Source organism: Amphiura filiformis, chromosome 3 (genome assembly GCF_039555335.1).
Source record: "Amphiura filiformis chromosome 3, Afil_fr2py, whole genome shotgun sequence".
NCBI classification, from domain to species: Eukaryota; Metazoa; Echinodermata; class Ophiuroidea; order Amphilepidida; family Amphiuridae; genus Amphiura; species Amphiura filiformis.
In genome coordinates this window covers 62,825,691-62,844,248 of record NC_092630.1, presented here as the reverse complement: position 1 = coordinate 62,844,248, position 18,558 = coordinate 62,825,691, and the positions used below count along the sequence as shown (strand labels likewise).

The 18,558-nt window shown below is 39.8% G+C and overlaps 9 protein-coding genes across 9 annotated transcripts in view; 4 read left to right on the top strand and 5 right to left on the bottom strand.

The window, feature by feature from the left end:
- The window catches only part of LOC140148913 (protein fantom-like), a 64,103-nt gene extending 59,219 nt beyond the window's left edge, over positions 1-4,884 (top strand). The window contains 1 exon segment of the mRNA XM_072171013.1: positions 24-4,884. Within this exon segment, the coding sequence (XP_072027114.1) occupies positions 24-136 (113 nt within the window). The 3' untranslated portion in view covers positions 137-4,884.
- Positions 4,885-7,645: 2,761 nt separating this feature from the next.
- On the bottom strand, positions 7,646-8,380 carry LOC140147746 (uncharacterized). The gene has a single exon (XM_072169505.1). It carries the CDS (start codon positions 8,255-8,257, stop codon positions 7,646-7,648), a length of 612 nt encoding a protein of 203 aa, XP_072025606.1. The 5' UTR covers positions 8,258-8,380.
- Positions 8,381-8,767: 387 nt separating this feature from the next.
- Positions 8,768-9,145, bottom strand: LOC140147745 (histone H2B.1, sperm-like). Its single transcript, XM_072169503.1, has one exon. It carries the CDS (start codon positions 9,143-9,145, stop codon positions 8,768-8,770), a length of 378 nt encoding a protein of 125 aa, XP_072025604.1.
- Positions 9,146-9,606: 461 nt separating this feature from the next.
- LOC140147407 (late histone H2A.1-like) lies at positions 9,607-9,966 on the top strand. Its single transcript, XM_072169185.1, has one exon. The coding sequence runs from the start codon at positions 9,607-9,609 to the stop codon at positions 9,964-9,966; it is 360 nt and encodes a 119-aa protein (XP_072025286.1).
- A 1,804-nt stretch (positions 9,967-11,770) lies between these two features.
- Positions 11,771-12,148, bottom strand: LOC140147744 (histone H2B.1, sperm-like). The gene has a single exon (XM_072169502.1). The coding sequence runs from the start codon at positions 12,146-12,148 to the stop codon at positions 11,771-11,773; it is 378 nt and encodes a 125-aa protein (XP_072025603.1).
- A 462-nt stretch (positions 12,149-12,610) lies between these two features.
- Positions 12,611-13,320, top strand: LOC140147406 (late histone H2A.2.2-like). The gene is made up of 2 exons (XM_072169183.1): positions 12,611-12,967; positions 13,312-13,320. The coding sequence occupies exons 1-2, from the start codon at positions 12,611-12,613 to the stop codon at positions 13,318-13,320; spliced, it is 366 nt and encodes a 121-aa protein (XP_072025284.1).
- A 348-nt stretch (positions 13,321-13,668) lies between these two features.
- LOC140147405 (histone H1-like) lies at positions 13,669-14,272 on the bottom strand. The gene is given in 2 exon segments (XM_072169182.1): positions 13,669-13,749; positions 13,751-14,272. Coding segments are annotated over 2 exon segments (603 nt in total).
- Positions 14,273-15,605: 1,333 nt separating this feature from the next.
- Positions 15,606-15,965, top strand: LOC140147404 (late histone H2A.1-like). Its single transcript, XM_072169181.1, has one exon. It carries the CDS (start codon positions 15,606-15,608, stop codon positions 15,963-15,965), a length of 360 nt encoding a protein of 119 aa, XP_072025282.1.
- A 1,813-nt stretch (positions 15,966-17,778) lies between these two features.
- LOC140147743 (histone H2B.1, sperm-like) lies at positions 17,779-18,156 on the bottom strand. The gene has a single exon (XM_072169501.1). The coding sequence runs from the start codon at positions 18,154-18,156 to the stop codon at positions 17,779-17,781; it is 378 nt and encodes a 125-aa protein (XP_072025602.1).
- Between the last annotated feature and the right edge of the window lie 402 nt (positions 18,157-18,558).

Sequence of the window (18,558 nt, the reverse complement as noted above, 5' to 3'; positions counted from 1 at the left end):
TTGTTTGTTTGATTTCCTTGCAGTATATGATGTGAATGATGAATCTATGATGGTTGGTACTATGAATGTTTCAGTGGAATGTGTATCAGCATTGAAGGCAGTAGAGCAAGAACTAGAGGAATATGATGAAGATTAGTCCACTTACAGAGACTTCATTCTAAAAATGAGTGCTATGTGATATGGACAAGACTTTATATGTCATATGGATTCCACATGTCATGAACATGGACATCACATGACAAGAAGCATCCATGTCATGGTAGAATATGTGATGCAATATGATCTACTCAGGCCAGAAGTTTTGAAATTGATTCAAATATAAGTAGAGAAGAAGATAATTATCAGAATATTTAAAAAATTGCAATATGGAAGATCTTAACTTTGCAAGCAAGTATGCTAGAGATGATAAAATTTCATATGGATATTGGACAAAATTGATTATAATAATAATTCTATTTTCAAAATGTCTTCCTTTGGCTGGATTGGATCAGATTATATCGCATATTATATGAGGCATCTTTGAAGACAGACTTGGACTGTGGAGCAAGGAAGTACAATGTACAAATTGTCATTATTATTTATTAGCAGACCCCTTTGTGCAATAGTAGCATTTAATTGTGCTTGTAGTTAATTTCAAGCATTTACTTTTTAGCAGTAAAGTTAGCTCAATCGGTAAGGTGTTAAGCTGAATTTACACTCGATCCCTTTTGCAGAAAAGCGATTTTCACGCATGCTCAATGTTTACTTACATTTCCAGAGCGTCAAGCCCATCAATCGATTCAAATCGCCGAGGCAAAAACGACGTCGCTTTTGCAAGTTGAAGAAATCTCAACTTCCCAGCGATATCGCTTGACACGTGAATGCATCAACCAATCACATATAACCATCTGGATGTATTATTTTGCTAATTAATTTACCTTTCTCGATTATTAATTTTTGGTGATGAATTAATTCAAAGCAATAATTATTGACAGCAACTGATGTTTTAAAAATGTATTTTGTGGCATTTAGAATATTTTAATTGTCGTCTGCAATCGCTATCCCGTGATAAGTATAAATGCAAAAGCGACGAGCGATGCATCGCAAAATTCGGCGATTGCCCATCGCTTTTCAAAAGCGTTTAAAAAGTATAAATTCAGCTTTAGACAGGTGCATTTAGTTGGTGCGTGGCAAAGTGAGTTGGAACCCTGGCAAAATCCATTTGTTCTAACTAATTGAGCTAACTTGCAATTTCCCTTTGTAATGCTTATTGCCTAGCTTACTTTCCTGCATATTGTCTTGGTTACCCCTACAAGAGCTGACCTGGCTGCAAAGGTTTATTGTGGTTTGTATAGGGTGTGCGCTTCTTAGCTGCAAGTACAGTCCATGATTATTACTAAATGGTTTATATGGTGTATCTTGGGCTACAGTTGTCAGCGCACTATAAATCACTTTGCTGTTTTTATTTTACCACAGCAAACAAGGTAAAATTGCCTCTTGAAGGATATAATGCCTGCAACTCACCTCAAACCCTCATGTTGAAGTACCAATTCAGTAGCTTATCTTACTATGATGCAGTTAAAGGAGATGTGTCAGATATCAAAAATATTACATGAGAGAACATTGCCTCATTAGCCTTTTTGATATGGTGGGTACAAAAGGAGAGGGGTACTTTGATTTGAGTAATCTTTTGTATGTTGAAAAGATTACTCAATTCTAAGTACACCCTCTCCTTTTGTGCCCACCATACTTCAAAAAGGCTAATCTTGATGGCCGTGACATTCAAAGAGCCTACCAAATGGTAATTCACAGAAAAGGGGAAAGAAAAATGAAAATAAGACATTGTGAGTGCTTGGTTGCTTGCAATAGGACCATTTTGGAGAATTTGGCTCTGAATCCTGTCATCATATTTACACAAAGGAAACCAATTTATGCTTAACTTTTTCGGCTGTTGCTAAGTACTAGTATATGGAATAGTATGACATAAAAAAATTGATGTCAAAAGTGAAATCTAAGACAGCTCCTTTAACCAACGAGGTGGCTCATTCCTATCTTGTCTATTTCTGCAATCAGGTTATATTATTTGCCAAATATTGATTGCTTATTTTGAATGTGGTTGACTAAAAACCTAAAGTAACTAAGATTCTGACAGATCTCAATTGTAATGAAATATCGCTCTTATCACATGCGCAATATTCTAGTCGTCGGGTTTTGTACATGTATGTGTGACAAGGTCTGATGCACATAGATCAAAGTTGACAATTTTGAAACTTGTATTATGACCAGTACCATTACTAACTTGCTCAGTTCCTATGCTTACTGGTGTTGAAGTCCATGGGACCTCACCCGTTTTACAAAGATTTGCCTTCAATCTTGCAATTGTTTTAATAGGGGAGTACATGTGGTAAATCAATCGTAGGATTAATCGTAAGGTTTGGTGAAACAGGGCCCTGGTATAATTGGTTGCAAAATTACAAACTTTTTATATTGTCATTTTGCTCCTTATTTTTGCCTATATATCTCAATTTCATTGTTGCCAACTTTGGTCTGATCTGATCAGATCGTGTCACATGTGATATTTGCAGAATATAAATGAGAAATACGATATTGAACATAATTGCTACGAAATGTTCATCTGGTCCTAAGGATTAGAAATATGTATAGTTTGACCTACAACTTATCATTATACGAGTTATAAGCCAAAAAGTCCAAAGGTTAAATTTGAAGATACATAGTGGCAAAAACAGAACAAATGCTCCAATTTTGATGAAAATGCGAAGCAAGGGTGTCTCGCTAGTGTATTATAAAATACAAAGTTGTGTCTCTTTTTGGTATGAAATATACATTGTAGATGGTGATTTATGCATTGGCTGGCAGTGTTTGCTCTTCAGGGTAGGTGCACGATCCATTAAGTGTCATTTAGGAAAGAATTATAATAGGTACATATCATTAACATACATGTATAGCCAGTCCTTTGGCTTTTATTTATCTCCATACAAAAATATTATGATGGTAAACCAGGAATGTGCATAAAACAGGGATGAGTTGGGGTTGGTAATTCATCCCTGCCTGGACACTGACTAGTGGTCATACTATAATAGGTAATGCACACAAAGATTAGGGGAGCTGATACAAAATCCATTTTATTTTCAGTTTGGACACCTAACTATCTAGGGAAGCATTTGGGATTCTGAAGGAAGACATAATCACCAATTACCGTAACCACCCGGGTATAAGCCCACCTTCAGTATAAGCCCACCCCCTATTTTTCAAAACATTCTAGGAACAAGGGTGCACTCGGCTATAAGCCCAGTACTAAATTTTGGCCAAGTTCTTAAATCAAATCAATGCTTTTCTCTCACATTTAAGAACAAATAAAAAAAATATATCAGCTGATAATTAACATTCCACACTTAGAATGTTAAGAAATTGACATAGATGATAGAAATTACTGGTACATTGGGCATACAAATGGGGATGATTCCCGGGGATGATTTTTCTTATTTCTAAATTCAAGTACTAGCCCCTCCCGGGTATAAGCCCACCCCATTTTGAAGTGAAATCTGCTATCTAGGGGGTGGGCTTATACCCGAGTGGTTACGGTACATTGTAGCTAACTTAACAGCTCTATGAATATAAACATGTCCAAGTTTGTCTTCCCTTTAAACCTCGGCCTCAGATCCAAATCCCTGGTTATCTTTCCCTAAAGTGCAACTTAGTTCAGTGCCAATGCCACCTGTGTCATGAGACTACCATTTACAGAAGAATTTGAATTTTAAGGCTGACTTACCAGCTACAAAAAACAGGGGTGTGAGTCAGCACACATAAAAGATATGAAAAAAAAAGCATGAAAAAAGGTAGCAAAAAGCTGTAATTTGGGAATATCCTATCCTATCGTAGCACAGAGCTAGTGCACAAAAAAGCTAAAACCAAAAAGTGGCCAGGGCAATAACTTCGTGTTCTTCTTCAATAACAGTGCACAGCAAAGCAGTATAAGCGCCACAACACATACGCAAAGCATTATGCTTGGTTGCGCATACAATGTTTCCACACTGTTACTTGCACTTTGGATAAGTGCATGCGCTCCACCTTGAAGTAAATGACCAAACAATATTTGGGAAAAAAGTGATATTTTCTCTTTAAATTGCACAAGTTTGTAGTAATAGAATTGCAAGTAAAGGGTGCAGCATTATCCTTTACACCCAAATAATCTGTCCTAGGCAGTAAAAACGTTTGGGTTCAGTTTGGGTGTAAATGATAATGCATTACCCTTTATAAATATATACCTGAACAACTTGTTGCCTAGTTAACCCTTCAGGGAAAATTCATCAATAAGACTTGACAATGACCTATTCGCTGTCGTAGTGCACGTTAGAATATGTTCATTGCTAGGTCAACTGGATCACGCTTTCTTTGTTATGAACCACTGATCGAAATGATCACAACACAAAGCCTATAGCATATCAAAATTGCTGTGTAACCTACGTAACAAGTCATTTAGTGGTCCAAACTATTCTTTATTAGAGTTGGTATCACAGAAAGAACAAGTTGACACCATTTTCATCAAAATTGGAGCCTTTTTCTGTTTTAACCCGTACACTCCTCAGAACCTTATTTCGTACCACCTGAAGAACAATAATCAACAAAGAAAAACACTTAAATACAACCTACTTTGCGCTGAAGAAATAACAATACATGGGAGTATGGTCCCATGTTATTGGAGAGCATGATTTTAAGAGCTAGAAATGTTCTTGAACGTAAAAGACAAATTGTAATATTACTATAGCTGAAGCTCTGGAAAACAAAATATTTAGAGTAGGCAGTTAGGCCTACTGTATCTCAAGACCAGCTCATCCAAATGATGTAAATTTTAAAGGAACAAAATAAAACTTTCATTCAAAATGATACCTCTTTTTTTTCTCTTGTTTTATTTTATACTAAACACTATATTATTTGAAATTCAGTGTTGGAGGACTCGGACCCCAAGAACTTGAGGACTTGGCTTCGAGTCCTCCTTGAGCAGGGTCTTAGCTAGCCACCCGTCTGGCCGTCATTTTAGGTGTTTGCTCCTGGGACGGACAAAATTAATGCCTTTGACAGATGCTATATGATAAATTGTATGGTTTGCGACGCTAATTGCCCTTTTAGTAGACCCAATTTGTAGAACAAGGCCATATCAGCACATATTTGAACTCTTTGAACCCCCAATGGGCTATAGATGTCTAGTAAATGTTTTAAAGGTCAAATTATGACGGGCAATTTGATTCAAATGACGGGCAACCAATTTCTAGCTAAGACCCTGTCCTTGAGTCCAGCAAAATTGGGTCTTTTTTTGGTCATTTTAAGCCTATCATCTTAGAACAGTGAAAAATACACAACAAAAGTTTAAATTCTATGGTGAACATAAAGTCATAATTATGACTTTATGTCAAAATTGCTCTGTTGACCTTCAAACACAACTTTGGCTGATTCCATTTCGGTGTAAGGGGGCTGGCATTTTCTTCGGAAGGGGGGGGGTCACAAATATACTGGGGGGGTCATAGAATTTTCAGACCAAAAATAGGGGGTTATAATTTTTTAACACCCAAAATAGGGGGTTATAGAATTATTTAGGGCTGGTGACTTAAAATTTTCAGCTGCTTTCTTGCTGCATTGTTTAACTTTCGCAGTCGAAATATGCGTTACAATCTATGCAAAATTTTTACACGCTCATGCGCCTTCTTTACACTTACAATAAAAATTTTACCGCGCTCCACACACTTTTAAGTTTTGACGCGCTCCGCGCCTTAGTTCCGCAATGAATAATTTTTCTTGAGTCTGTGTAGTTGGAAGGGGGGTCATAAAATTTTCGACCAGCGATAGGGGGGTCATAAAAATTTTGCCCGCGATAGGGGGGGTCATAAAAAAATTGACTCTGGTCACCGACATATTTGTGACCCCCCCCACTTGCGAAGAAAATGCCAGCCCCCTAAGTTGGGACCCCGGGTTGGGACATGTGTAAACATTTACAAATAGGCCTATGCCAAAAAAAATCAGGTTTGAAAAAATATCATATTATAAGATCGTACAGTAGCTTTAAGTAATTTTGCATACAAGTAAATTCAGTTTGAATAAATAAGGTCCCAGAAAAAAAAAAAATTCCGCATTTGTTTTTTGTCAAATCGTGGGATTTTACAAACTCGCGCGCAAGCTTTGAGACGAACCTTTTTTTTTTTTTGGCCTTACATTATCAATTCTCAGTGGGCCGGCGGGCGCACCACCAAATCACTCCACGATTTATGTACCAGTGAAATTCGGTTAAAATAGTCCACCGCTAATTTGAGCTTGTTGCGGCTTTATTTTCTAAATATATAGTCAAACTTTGCCCGTTTTCTACTCATTTGCTTCCGACAAGTGTCTACATGAAGAAATCTGAGATAAGGTCCCATTTTTTATTTGTTTCATAATTGAAGTTTTAGCGCGAATTTGAACAACGTGACATGTCAATGTGAAGATGTAAATGTCGAGATTCACGGAGATTGGTTGAAAGATTTATTCTTTTGACCAATCCACGTCAATCTTTTAATTCTTTAACGTTTCAGGATCCTTTTTTGAGATCCTGAAACAAATTCGGGGCATGGTATAAAATGAATTTTTCATCGGTCGATTAATTACGTTTGCATCATTTACAGCAGTGTTTTGATCAAGTTTTCAAAATGTCTGGTCGTGGTAAAGGAAAAGCAAAGAGCAAGGCCAGGAGCCGATCAGGCAGAGCTGGGTTGCAATTCCCAGTGGGCCGTGTTCACCGTTTCTTGCGAAAAGGTAACTACGCAGCGCGGGTGGGTGCTGGTGCTCCTGTTTATCTGGCTGCCGTGATGGAATATTTGACGGCAGAAATTCTGGAATTGGCAGGTAACGCAAAGACAACAAGAGGAGCAAATCAACCCACGTCATTTGCAATTACTTTCGCAACCAAAACGAACAGCTGCTTTTTGCCCAGAGCCACCACATAAATCAGCTTAAAAAACCAAACGGCTCTTTTCAGAGCCACCACATGACTTAAATGTCAAAGACATGTAAATACGAAAATTGTATTTTAATTATTCAATGTTGAATGATTCTCCTACTACACACATAATTAAGGGCCGAAATTTGCCTGATCACGAAAACTTTATACTTGGCATATGAAAATTACTGATGATACTAGCAATCGATAGACCTATTGAAATTGCATGAACTTGTCGAGATCAACCTATTTTTATTTAGCCAGCAATCTTGTGTTGTCTTTTGAAAATGCTAATTGTTATTTCGTTTCGTTTTGTTCCTTTCAGTTCAATTAATTGATCATTAATTTTAGTCTAAAAAAATCTAAGGTCCTATGAGAATGCGGTAACCCAGGCTCAATTGCAATTTTAAAATCAATTAAAATTTATCTAGTTGCAAGTGTTAATATTACAAACTATCAAATTATAAGTTGAAAATACGTAAAACTTTCACCTCTTGCCCTCTCTTGAAAAATGTAGGCCTATTATTATAGGCCAACGTCATTATCCTGTGATTTAAATTGGAACAACATCAGATAAAATGGATAGGTAATTTTATATAGACAGTGGGTCATTGCTCTTTTAGAAGAATTGGTGGCTCTGAAAAGAGCCGTTGGGTTTTAGGCCTGGTGTAGGACTGGTGCCTACTTCTTTGACGATCTCTTTGCTGCCTTCTTCTTAGGTGCAGATTTCCTCTTTGGCTTCCTCGCTTTCTTGGGCGCAGCCTTCTTCTTTAGTGCTGCTCTCTTCTTTGGCTTAGCGGACTTCTTGGTAGCTTTCTTCTTCGGCTTCTTAGCCTTCTTCTTCTTTGCTCTCTTTGCCGCCTTGGCTGCTCGTTTTGCCTTCTTTGCTGCAGTTTTCTTCGCTCTTGTTGCCGCTCTCTTGGCCTTTCTCTTTTGGACAGCTGCCTTTTTGCGTTGTGCTGCCTTTGCTCGCTTGGCTTTAGCTTGTGCAGCATCCGGACTCCTTTTACCCAGACGGAATGAACCGCTCGCTCCTTTTCCCTTGACCTGCACTAGCGTACCCTTGGCTACACCGTTGCGAATGGCGGCCTTGATGTAGGTGTTCAATTTGGCTACATCGCATTTGTAGTTGGCAGCGATGTATTTCTTGATTGCTGGAAGAGAAGAACCACCTCTTTCCTTTAAACCAGCGATTGCAGCTTGCACCATGGCAGCACATGTTGGGTGTGAGCTAACTGCCTTTCTTGCCCTTTTCCTGGGCGACTTCTTTGGAGATTTTCTCGGCGAACCCATTTTGCTCTCAATGTCAGTATGACTCGGTGCCAGAAAGTAAAGAGCAACTTGTTTTATATTTCATACGGGATCGTAAATAGGATCCTAGCAAGTATCATGACGTGATTGGTTGATTATTTACCACCGATTGACCAATGACATAATTACTGCGGTTTCATTGGTTGGAAGTTGTGAAATACAGTATGCACAAAGAGCTGTTGGTTACACGCATGGCTGTGATAGTTGTGGCGTTGATGCAAAAATACAGAAAAAAAAAAAATCAAATTTATATAGGCCTATCTATTTATTCATTCATTTATCTAAAAAATATTTGCTCTTTATACTTGTTTTAAACTGAGTTATTTGCTTGTTTTGCGTGGCTTTTTTAAATATATTTTTTAAAAACGTATCATGACTTGGGCTAATTCAAGATAGCTATTAAATATGTGTGACAACATAAATCATTCTCTTTTAGGATTTCTTGGTGGCTCTGAAAAGAGCCGTTTGGTTTTAATAGATGTCCGTCAAATTTTACCTGGAAGTAGTGTATTTAGTGACAGCTTTGGTGCCTTCACTGACCGCGTGCTTGGCCAGTTCTCCAGGCAGGAGAAGGCGGACAGCAGTTTGCACTTCACGGCTGCTGATGGTGCGGCGTCTGTTGTACTGTGCAAGGCGAGATGCTTCACCAGCAATACGCTCAAAGACATCGTTCACAAAGCTGTTCATGATGCTCATGGCACGGCTGGAAATACCAGTGTCGGGATGAACTTGCTTCAATACCTTGTAGATGTAGATTCCGTAGCTTTCTCGTCTACGGCGACGACGCCTGGCAGCACGCTTTCCCTTGCGACGTGGGCTGCCAGCTCTCTTGGCTCCTTTTCCACTTCTTGTCGGACTTTTGGGAGGCATTTTGATTCTCACAAAAGGCCAAACTTTCAGAATTCTACTCAAAAATTAAATCAGCAATCGCCGGCAACGCGCGTATTCTCGTTTTTATATGCCAACACAGGGATCATGCGTTTGATAACTTTCAACCAATCAGAGGGTCGCTCGGTTCAACTAATTTTTGATTGGATGATACCTTTATGATTACCCGTAGGTCAAATCCATCAAAGTATCCAGGCTTTCTTCGTATATTTGGCGCGTTGTTTGCGAACCAATCAAAAAATTAAATACTCAAATAATTCTTCTATTGGTTGAAAGATTTATTCTTTTGACCAATCCACGTCAATCTTTTAATTCTTTAACGTTTCAGGATCCTTTTTTGAGATCCTGAAACAAATTCGGGGCATGGTATAAAATGAATTTTTTCATCGGTCGATTAATTACGTTTGCATCATTTACAGCAGTGTTTTGATCAAGTTTTCAAAATGTCTGGTCGTGGTAAAGGAAAAGCAAAGAGCAAGGCCAGGAGCCGATCAGGCAGAGCTGGGTTGCAATTCCCAGTGGGCCGTGTTCACCGTTTCTTGCGAAAAGGTAACTACGCAGCGCGGGTGGGTGCTGGTGCTCCTGTTTATCTGGCTGCCGTGATGGAATATTTGACGGCAGAAATTCTGGAATTGGCAGGTAACGCAGCTCGAGACAACAAGAGGAGCAGAATCAACCCACGTCATTTGCAGCTAGCCGTTCGCAACGACGAAGAACTGAACAGGCTGCTAGGTGGAGTGACCATTGCCCAAGGAGGTGTACTACCCAACATTCAGGCTGTACTCCTTCCAAAGCAAAAGTAAATCAGCTTAATTACTTTAAACCAAACGGATATTATCAGAGCCACCACATACGAAAAAAGAGATGACTTAAATGTCAAAGACATGTAAATACGAAAATTGTATTTTAATTATTCAATGTTGAATGATTCTCCTACTACACACATAATTAAGGGCCGAAATTTGCCTGATCACGAAAACTTTATACTTGGCATATGAAAATTACTGATGATACTAGCAATCGATAGACCTATTGAAATTGCATGAACTTGTCGAGATCAACCTATTTTTATTTAGCCAGCAATCTTGTGTTGTCTTTTGAAAATGCTAATTGTTATTTCGTTTCGTTTTGTTCCTTTCAGTTCAATTAATTGATCATTAATTTTAGTCTAAAAAATCTAAGGTCCTATGAGAATGCGGTAACCCAGGCTCAATTGCAATTTTAAAATCAATTAAAATTTATCTAATTGCAAGTGTTAATATTAAAAACTATCAAATTATAAGTTGAAAATACGTAAAAACTTTCACCTCTTGCCCTCTCTTGAAAAATGTAGGCCTATTATTATAGGCCAACGTCATTATCCTGTGATTTAAATTGGAACAACATCAGATAAAATGGATAGGTAATTTTATATAGACAGTGGGTCATTGCTCTTTTAGAAGAATTGGGGCTCTGAAAAGAGCCGTTGGGTTTTAGGCCTGGTGTAGGACTGGTGCCTACTTCTTTGACGATCTCTTTGCTGCCTTCTTCTTAGGTGCAGATTTCCTCTTTGGCTTCCTCGCTTTCTTGGGCGCAGCCTTCTTCTTTAGTGCTGCTCTCTTCTTTGGCTTAGCGGACTTCTTGGTAGCTTTCTTCTTCGGCTTCTTAGCCTTCTTCTTCTTCTTTGCCGCCTTGGCTGCTCGTTTTGCCTTCTTTGCTGCAGTTTTCTTCGCTCTTGTTGCCGCTCTCTTGGCCTTTCTCTTTTGGACAGCTGCCTTTTTTGCGTTTGCTGCCTTTGCTCGCTTGGCTTTAGCTTGTGCAGCATCCGGACTCCTTTTACCCAGACGGAATGAACCGCTCGCTCCTTTTCCCTTGACCTGCACTAGCGTACCCTTGGCTACACCGTTGCGAATGGCGGCCTTGATGTAGGTGTTCAATTTGGCTACATCGCATTTGTAGTTGGCAGCGATGTATTTCTTGATTGCTGGAAGAGAAGAACCACCTCTTTCCTTTAAACCAGCGATTGCAGCTTGCACCATGGCAGCACATGTTGGGTGTGAGCTAACTGCCTTTCTTGCCCTTTTCCTGGGCGACTTCTTTGGAGATTTTCTCGGCGAACCCATTTTGCTCTCAATGTCAGTATGACTCGGTGCCAGAAAGTAAAGAGCAACTTGTTTTATATTTCATACGGGATCGTAAATAGGATCCTAGCAAGTATCATGACGTGATTGGTTGATTATTTACCACCGATTGACCAATGACATAATTACTGCGGTTTCATTGGTTGGAAGTTGTGAAATACAGTATGCACAAAGAGCTGTTGGTTACACGCATGGCTGTGATAGTTGTGGCGTTGATGCAAAAATACAGAAAAAAAAATCAAATTTATATAGGCCTATCTATTTATTCATTCATTTATTTAAAAATTTTGCTCTTTATACTTGTTTTAAACTGAGTTATTTGCTTGTTTTGCGTGGCTTTTTTAAATATATTTTTTAAAAACGTATCATGACTTGGGCTAATTCAAGATAGCTATTAAATATGTGTGACAACATAAATCATTCTCTTTTAGGATTTCTTGGTGGCTCTGAAAAGAGCCGTTTGGTTTTAATAGATGTCCGTCAAATTTTACCTGGAAGTAGTGTATTTAGTGACAGCTTTGGTGCCTTCACTGACCGCGTGCTTGGCCAGTTCTCCAGGCAGGAGAAGGCGGACAGCAGTTTGCACTTCACGGCTGCTGATGGTGCGGCGTCTGTTGTACTGTGCAAGGCGAGATGCTTCACCAGCAATACGCTCAAAGACATCGTTCACAAAGCTGTTCATGATGCTCATGGCACGGCTGGAAATACCAGTGTCGGGATGAACTTGCTTCAATACCTTGTAGATGTAGATTCCGTAGCTTTCTCGTCTACGGCGACGACGCCTGGCAGCACGCTTTCCCTTGCGACGTGGGCTGCCAGCTCTCTTGGCTCCTTTTCCACTTCTTGTCGGACTTTTGGGAGGCATTTTGATTCTCACAAAAGGCCAAACTTTCAGAATTCTACTCAAAAATTAAATCAGCAATCGCCGGCAACGCGCGTATTCTCGTTTTTATATGCCAACACAGGGATCATGCGTTTGATAACTTTCAACCAATCAGAGGGTCGCTCGGTTCAACTAATTTTTTGATTGGATGATACCTTTATGATTACCCGTAGGTCAAATCCATCAAAGTATCCAGGCTTTCTTCGTATATTTGGCGCGTTGTTTGCGAACCAATCAAAAAATTAAATACTCAAATAATTCTTCTATTGGTTGAAAGATTTATTCTTTTGACCAATCCACGTCAATCTTTTAATTCTTTAACGTTTCAGGATCCTTTTTTGAGATCCTGAAACAAATTCGGGGCATGGTATAAAATGAATTTTTTCATCGGTCGATTAATTACGTTTGCATCATTTACAGCAGTGTTTTGATCAAGTTTTCAAAATGTCTGGTCGTGGTAAAGGAAAAGCAAAGAGCAAGGCCAGGAGCCGATCAGGCAGAGCTGGGTTGCAATTCCCAGTGGGCCGTGTTCACCGTTTCTTGCGAAAAGGTAACTACGCAGCGCGGGTGGGTGCTGGTGCTCCTGTTTATCTGGCTGCCGTGATGGAATATTTGACGGCAGAAATTCTGGAATTGGCAGGTAACGCAGCTCGAGACAACAAGAGGAGCAGAATCAACCCACGTCATTTGCAGCTAGCCGTTCGCAACGACGAAGAACTGAACAGGCTGCTAGGTGGAGTGACCATTGCCCAAGGAGGTGTACTACCCAACATTCAGGCTGTACTCCTTCCAAAGAAAAAAGTAAATCAGCTTAATTACTTTAAACCAAACGGCTCTTTTCAGAGCCACCACATACGAAAAAAGAGAGATGACTTAAATGTCAAAGACATGTAAATACGAAAATTGTATTTTAATTATTCAATGTTGAATGATTCTCCTACTACACACATAATTAAGGGCCGAAATTTGCCTGATCACGAAAACTTTATACTTGGCATATGAAAATTACTGATGATACTAGCAATCGATAGACCTATTGAAATTGCATGAACTTGTCGAGATCAACCTATTTTTATTTAGCCAGCAATCTTGTGTTGTCTTTTGAAAATGCTAATTGTTATTTCGTTTCGTTTTGTTCCTTTCAGTTCAATTAATTGATCATTAATTTTAGTCTAAAAAATCTAAGGTCCTATGAGAATGCGGTAACCCAGGCTCAATTGCAATTTTAAAATCAATTAAAATTTATCTAATTGCAAGTGTTAATATTAAAACCTATCAAATTATAAGTTGAAAATACGTAAAAACTTTCACCTCTTGCCCTCTCTTGAAAAATGTAGGCCTATTATTATAGGCCAACGTCATTATCCTGTGATTTAAATTGGAACAACATCAGATAAAATGGATAGGTAATTTTATATAGACAGTGGGTCATTGCTCTTTTAGAAGAATTGGTGGCTCTGAAAAGAGCCGTTGGGTTTTTAGGCCTGGTGTAGGACTGGTGCCTACTTCTTTGACGATCTCTTTGCTGCCTTCTTCTTAGGTGCAGATTTCCTCTTTGGCTTCCTCGCTTTCTTGGGCGCAGCCTTCTTCTTTAGGTGCTGCTCTCTTCTTTGGCTTAGCGGACTTCTTGGTAGCTTTCTTCTTCGGCTTCTTAGCCTTCTTCTTCTTTGCCGCCTTGGCTGCTCGTTTTGCCTTCTTTGCTGCAGTTTTCTTCGCTCTTGTTGCCGCTCTCTTGGCCTTTCTCTTTTGGACAGCTGCCTTTTTGCGTTGTGCTGCCTTTGCTCGCTTGGCTTTAGCTTGTGCAGCATCCGGACTCCTTTTACCCAGACGGAATGAACCGCTCGCTCCTTTTCCCTTGACCTGCACTAGCGTACCCTTGGCTACACCGTTGCGAATGGCGGCCTTGATGTAGGTGTTCAATTTGGCTACATCGCATTTGTAGTTGGCAGCGATGTATTTCTTGATTGCTGGAAGAGAAGAACCACCTCTTTCCTTTAAACCAGCGATTGCAGCTTGCACCATGGCAGCACATGTTGGGTGTGAGCTAACTGCCTTTCTTGCCCTTTTCCTGGGCGACTTCTTTGGAGATTTTCTCGGCGAACCCATTTTGCTCTCAATGTCAGTATGACTCGGTGCCAGAAAGTAAAGAGCAACTTGTTTTATATTTCATACGGGATCGTAAATAGGATCCTAGCAAGTATCATGACGTGATTGGTTGATTATTTACCACCGATTGACCAATGACATAATTACTGCGGTTTCATTGGTTGGAAGTTGTGAAATACAGTATGCACAAAGAGCTGTTGGTTACACGCATGGCTGTGATAGTTGTGGCGTTGATGCAAAAATACAGAAAAAAAAAAAAAATCAAATTTATATAGGCCTATCTATTTATTCATTCATTTGCTCTTTATACTTGTTTTAAACTGAGTTATTTGCTTGTTTTGCGTGGCTTTTTTAAATATATTTTTAAAAACGTATCATGACTTGGGCTAATTCAAGATAGCTATTAAATATGTGTGACAACATAAATCATTCTCTTTTAGGATTTCTTGGTGGCTCTGAAAAGAGCCGTTTGGTTTTAATAGATGTCCGTCAAATTTTACCTGGAAGTAGTGTATTTAGTGACAGCTTTGGTGCCTTCACTGACCGCGTGCTTGGCCAGTTCTCCAGGCAGGAGAAGGCGGACAGCAGTTTGCACTTCACGGCTGCTGATGGTGCGGCGTCTGTTGTACTGTGCAAGGCGAGATGCTTCACCAGCAATACGCTCAAAGACATCGTTCACAAAGCTGTTCATGATGCTCATGGCACGGCTGGAAATACCAGTGTCGGGATGAACTTGCTTCAATACCTTGTAGATGTAGATTCCGTAGCTTTCTCGTCTACGGCGACGACGCCTGGCAGCACGCTTTCCCTTGCGACGTGGGCTGCCAGCTCTTGGCTCCTTTTCCACTTCTTGTCGGACTTTTGGGAGGCATTTTGATTCTCACAAAAGGCCAAACTTTCAGAATTCTACTCAAAAATTAAATCAGCAATCGCCGGCAACGCGCGTATTCTCGTTTTTATATGCCAACACAGGGATCATGCGTTTGATAACTTTCAACCAATCAGAGGGTCGCTCGGTTCAACTAATTTTTTGATTGGATGATACCTTTATGATTACCCGTAGGTCAAATCCATCAAAGTATCCAGGCTTTCTTCGTATATTTGGCGCGTTGTTTGCGAACCAATCAAAAAATTAAATACTCAAATAATTCTTCTATTGGTTGAAAGATTTATTCTTTTGACCAATCCACGTCAATCTTTTAATTCTTTAACGTTTCAGGATCCTTTTTTGAGATCCTGAAACAAATTCGGGGCATGGTATAAAATGAATTTTTCATCGGTCGATTAATTACGTTTGCATCATTTACAGCAGTGTTTTGATCAAGTTTTCAAAATGTCTGGTCGTGGTAAAGGAAAAGCAAAGAGCAAGGCCAGGAGCCGATCAGGCAGAGCTGGGTTGCAATTCCCAGTGGGCCGTGTTCACCGTTTCTTGCGAAAAGGTAACTACGCAGCGCGGGTGGGTGCTGGTGCTCCTGTTTATCTGGCTGCCGTGATGGAATATTTGACGGCAGAAATTCTGGAATTGGCAGGTAACGCAGCTCGAGACAACAAGAGGAGCAGAATCAACCCACGTCATTTGCAGCTAGCCGTTCGCAACGACGAAGAACTGAACAGGCTGCTAGGTGGAGTGACCATTGCCCAAGGAGGTGTACTACCCAACATTCAGGCTGTACTCCTTCCAAAGAAAAAGTAAATCAGCTTAATTACTTTAAACCAAACGGCTCTTTTCAGAGCCACCACATACGAAAAAAGAGATGACTTAAATGTCAAAGACATGTAAATACGAAAATTGTATTTTAATTATTCAATGTTGAATGATTCTCCTACTACACACATAATTAAGGGCCGAAATTTGCCTGATCACGAAAACTTTATACTTGGCATATGAAAATTACTGATGATACTAGCAATCGATAGACCTATTGAAATTGCATGAACTTGTCGAGATCAACCTATTTTTATTTAGCCAGCAATCTTGTGTTGTCTTTTGAAAATGCTAATTGTTATTTCGTTTCGTTTTGTTCCTTTCAGTTCAATTAATTGATCATTAATTTTAGTCTAAAATAATCTAAGGTCCTATGAGAATGCGGTAACCCAGGCTCAATTGCAATTTTAAAATCAATTAAAATTTATCTAATTGCAAGTGTTAATATTTAAAACTATCAAATTATAAGTTGAAAATACGTAAAAACTTTCACCTCTTGCCCTCTCTTGAAAAATGTAGGCCTATTATTATAGGCCAACGTCATTATCCTGTGATTTAAATTGGAACAACATCAGATAAAATGGATAGGTAATTTTATATAGACAGTGGGTCATTGCTCTTTTAGAAGAATTGGTGGCTCTGAAAAGAGCCGTTGGGTTTTTAGGCCTGGTGTAGGACTGGTGCCTACTTCTTTGACGATCTCTTTGCTGCCTTCTTCTTAGGTGCAGATTTCCTCTTTGGCTTCCTCGCTTTCTTGGGCGCAGCCTTCTTCTTTGGTGCTGCTCTCTTCTTTGGCTTAGCGGACTTCTTGGTAGCTTTCTTCTTCGGCTTCTTAGCCTTCTTCTTCTTTGCGGCTCTTTGCCGCCTTGGCTGCTCGTTTTGCCTTCTTTGCTGCAGTTTTCTTCGCTCTTGTTGCCGCTCTCTTGGCCTTTCTCTTTTGGACAGCTGCCTTTTTGCGTTGTGCTGCCTTTGCTCGCTTGGCTTTAGCTTGTGCAGCATCCGGACTCCATTTACCCAGACGGAATGAACCGCTCGCTCCTTTTCCCTTGACCTGCACTAGCGTACCCTTGGCTACACCGTTGCGAATGGCGGCCTTGATGTAGGTGTTCAATTTGGCTACATCGCATTTGTAGTTGGCAGCGATGTATTTCTTGATTGCTGGAAGAGAAGAACCACCTCTTTCCTTTAAACCAGCGATTGCAGCTTGCACCATGGCAGCACATGTTGGGTGTGAGCTAACTGCCTTTCTTGCCCTTTTCCTGGGCGACTTCTTTGGAGATTTTCTCGGCGAACCCATTTTGCTCTCAATGTCAGTATGACTCGGTGCCAGAAAGTAAAGAGCAACTTGTTTTATATTTCATACGGGATCGTAAATAGGATCCTAGCAAGTATCATGACGTGATTGGTTGATTATTTACCACCGATTGACCAATGACATAATTACTGCGGTTTCATTGGTTGGAAGTTGTGAAATACAGTATGCACAAAGAGCTGTTGGTTACACGCATGGCTGTGATAGTTGTGGCGTTGATGCAAAAATACAGAAAAAAAAAATCAAATTTATATAGGCCTATCTATTTATTCATTCATTTTTAAAAATATTTGCTTTATACTTGTTTTAAACTGAGTTAGTTTGCTTGTTTTGCGTGGCTTTTTTAAATATATTTTTTAAAAACGTATCATGACTTGGGCTAATTCAAGATAGCTATTAAATATGTGTGACAACATAAATCATTCTCTTTTAGGATTTCTTGGTGGCTCTGAAAAGAGCCGTTTGGTTTTAATAGATGTCCGTCAAATTTTACCTGGAAGTAGTGTATTTAGTGACAGCTTTGGTGCCTTCACTGACCGCGTGCTTGGCCAGTTCTCCAGGCAGGAGAAGGCGGACAGCAGTTTGCACTTCACGGCTGCTGATGGTGCGGCGTCTGTTGTACTGTGCAAGGCGAGATGCTTCACCAGCAATACGCTCAAAGACATCGTTCACAAAGCTGTTCATGATGCTCATGGCACGGCTGGAAATACCAGTGTCGGGATGAACTTGCTTCAATACCTTGTAGATGTAGATTCCGTAGCTTTCTCGTCTACGGCGACGACGCCTGGCAGCACGCTTTCCCTTGCGACGTGGGCTGCCAGCTCTCTTGGCTCCTTTTCCACTTCTTGTCGGACTTTTGGGAGGCATTTTGATTCTCACAAAAGGCCAAACTTTCAGAATTCTACTCAAAAATTAAATCAGCAATCGCCGGCAACGCGCGTATTCTCGTTTTTATATGCCAACACAGGGATCATGCGTTTGATAACTTTCAACCAATCAGAGGGTCGCTCGGTTCAACTAATTTTTGATTGGATGATACCTTTATGATTACCCGTAGGTCAAATCCATCAAAGTATCCAGGCTTTCTTCGTATATTTGGCGCGTTGTTTGCGAACCAATCAAAAAATTAAATACTCAAATAATTCTTCTATTGGTTGAAAGATTTATTCTTTTGACCAATCCACGTCAATCTTTTAATTCTTTAACGTTTCAGGATCCTTTTTTGAGATCCTGAAACAAATTCGGGGCATGGTATAAAATGAATTTTTT

Bases quoted from the DNA above. Each gene is read 5' to 3' on its own strand.
- LOC140147407 (XM_072169185.1), top strand. From the start codon at position 9,607: ATGTCTGGTCGTGGTAAAGGAAAAGCAAAGAGCAAGGCCAGGAGCCGA.
- LOC140147746 (XM_072169505.1), bottom strand. From the start codon at position 8,257: ATGGGTTCGCCGAGAAAATCTCCAAAGAAGTCGCCCAGGAAAAGGGCA.
- LOC140147743 (XM_072169501.1), bottom strand. From the start codon at position 18,156: ATGCCTCCCAAAAGTCCGACAAGAAGTGGAAAAGGAGCCAAGAGAGCT.
- LOC140147745 (XM_072169503.1), bottom strand. From the start codon at position 9,145: ATGCCTCCCAAAAGTCCGACAAGAAGTGGAAAAGGAGCCAAGAGAGCT.
- LOC140147744 (XM_072169502.1), bottom strand. From the start codon at position 12,148: ATGCCTCCCAAAAGTCCGACAAGAAGTGGAAAAGGAGCCAAGAGAGCT.
- LOC140147404 (XM_072169181.1), top strand. From the start codon at position 15,606: ATGTCTGGTCGTGGTAAAGGAAAAGCAAAGAGCAAGGCCAGGAGCCGA.
- LOC140147406 (XM_072169183.1), top strand. From the start codon at position 12,611: ATGTCTGGTCGTGGTAAAGGAAAAGCAAAGAGCAAGGCCAGGAGCCGA.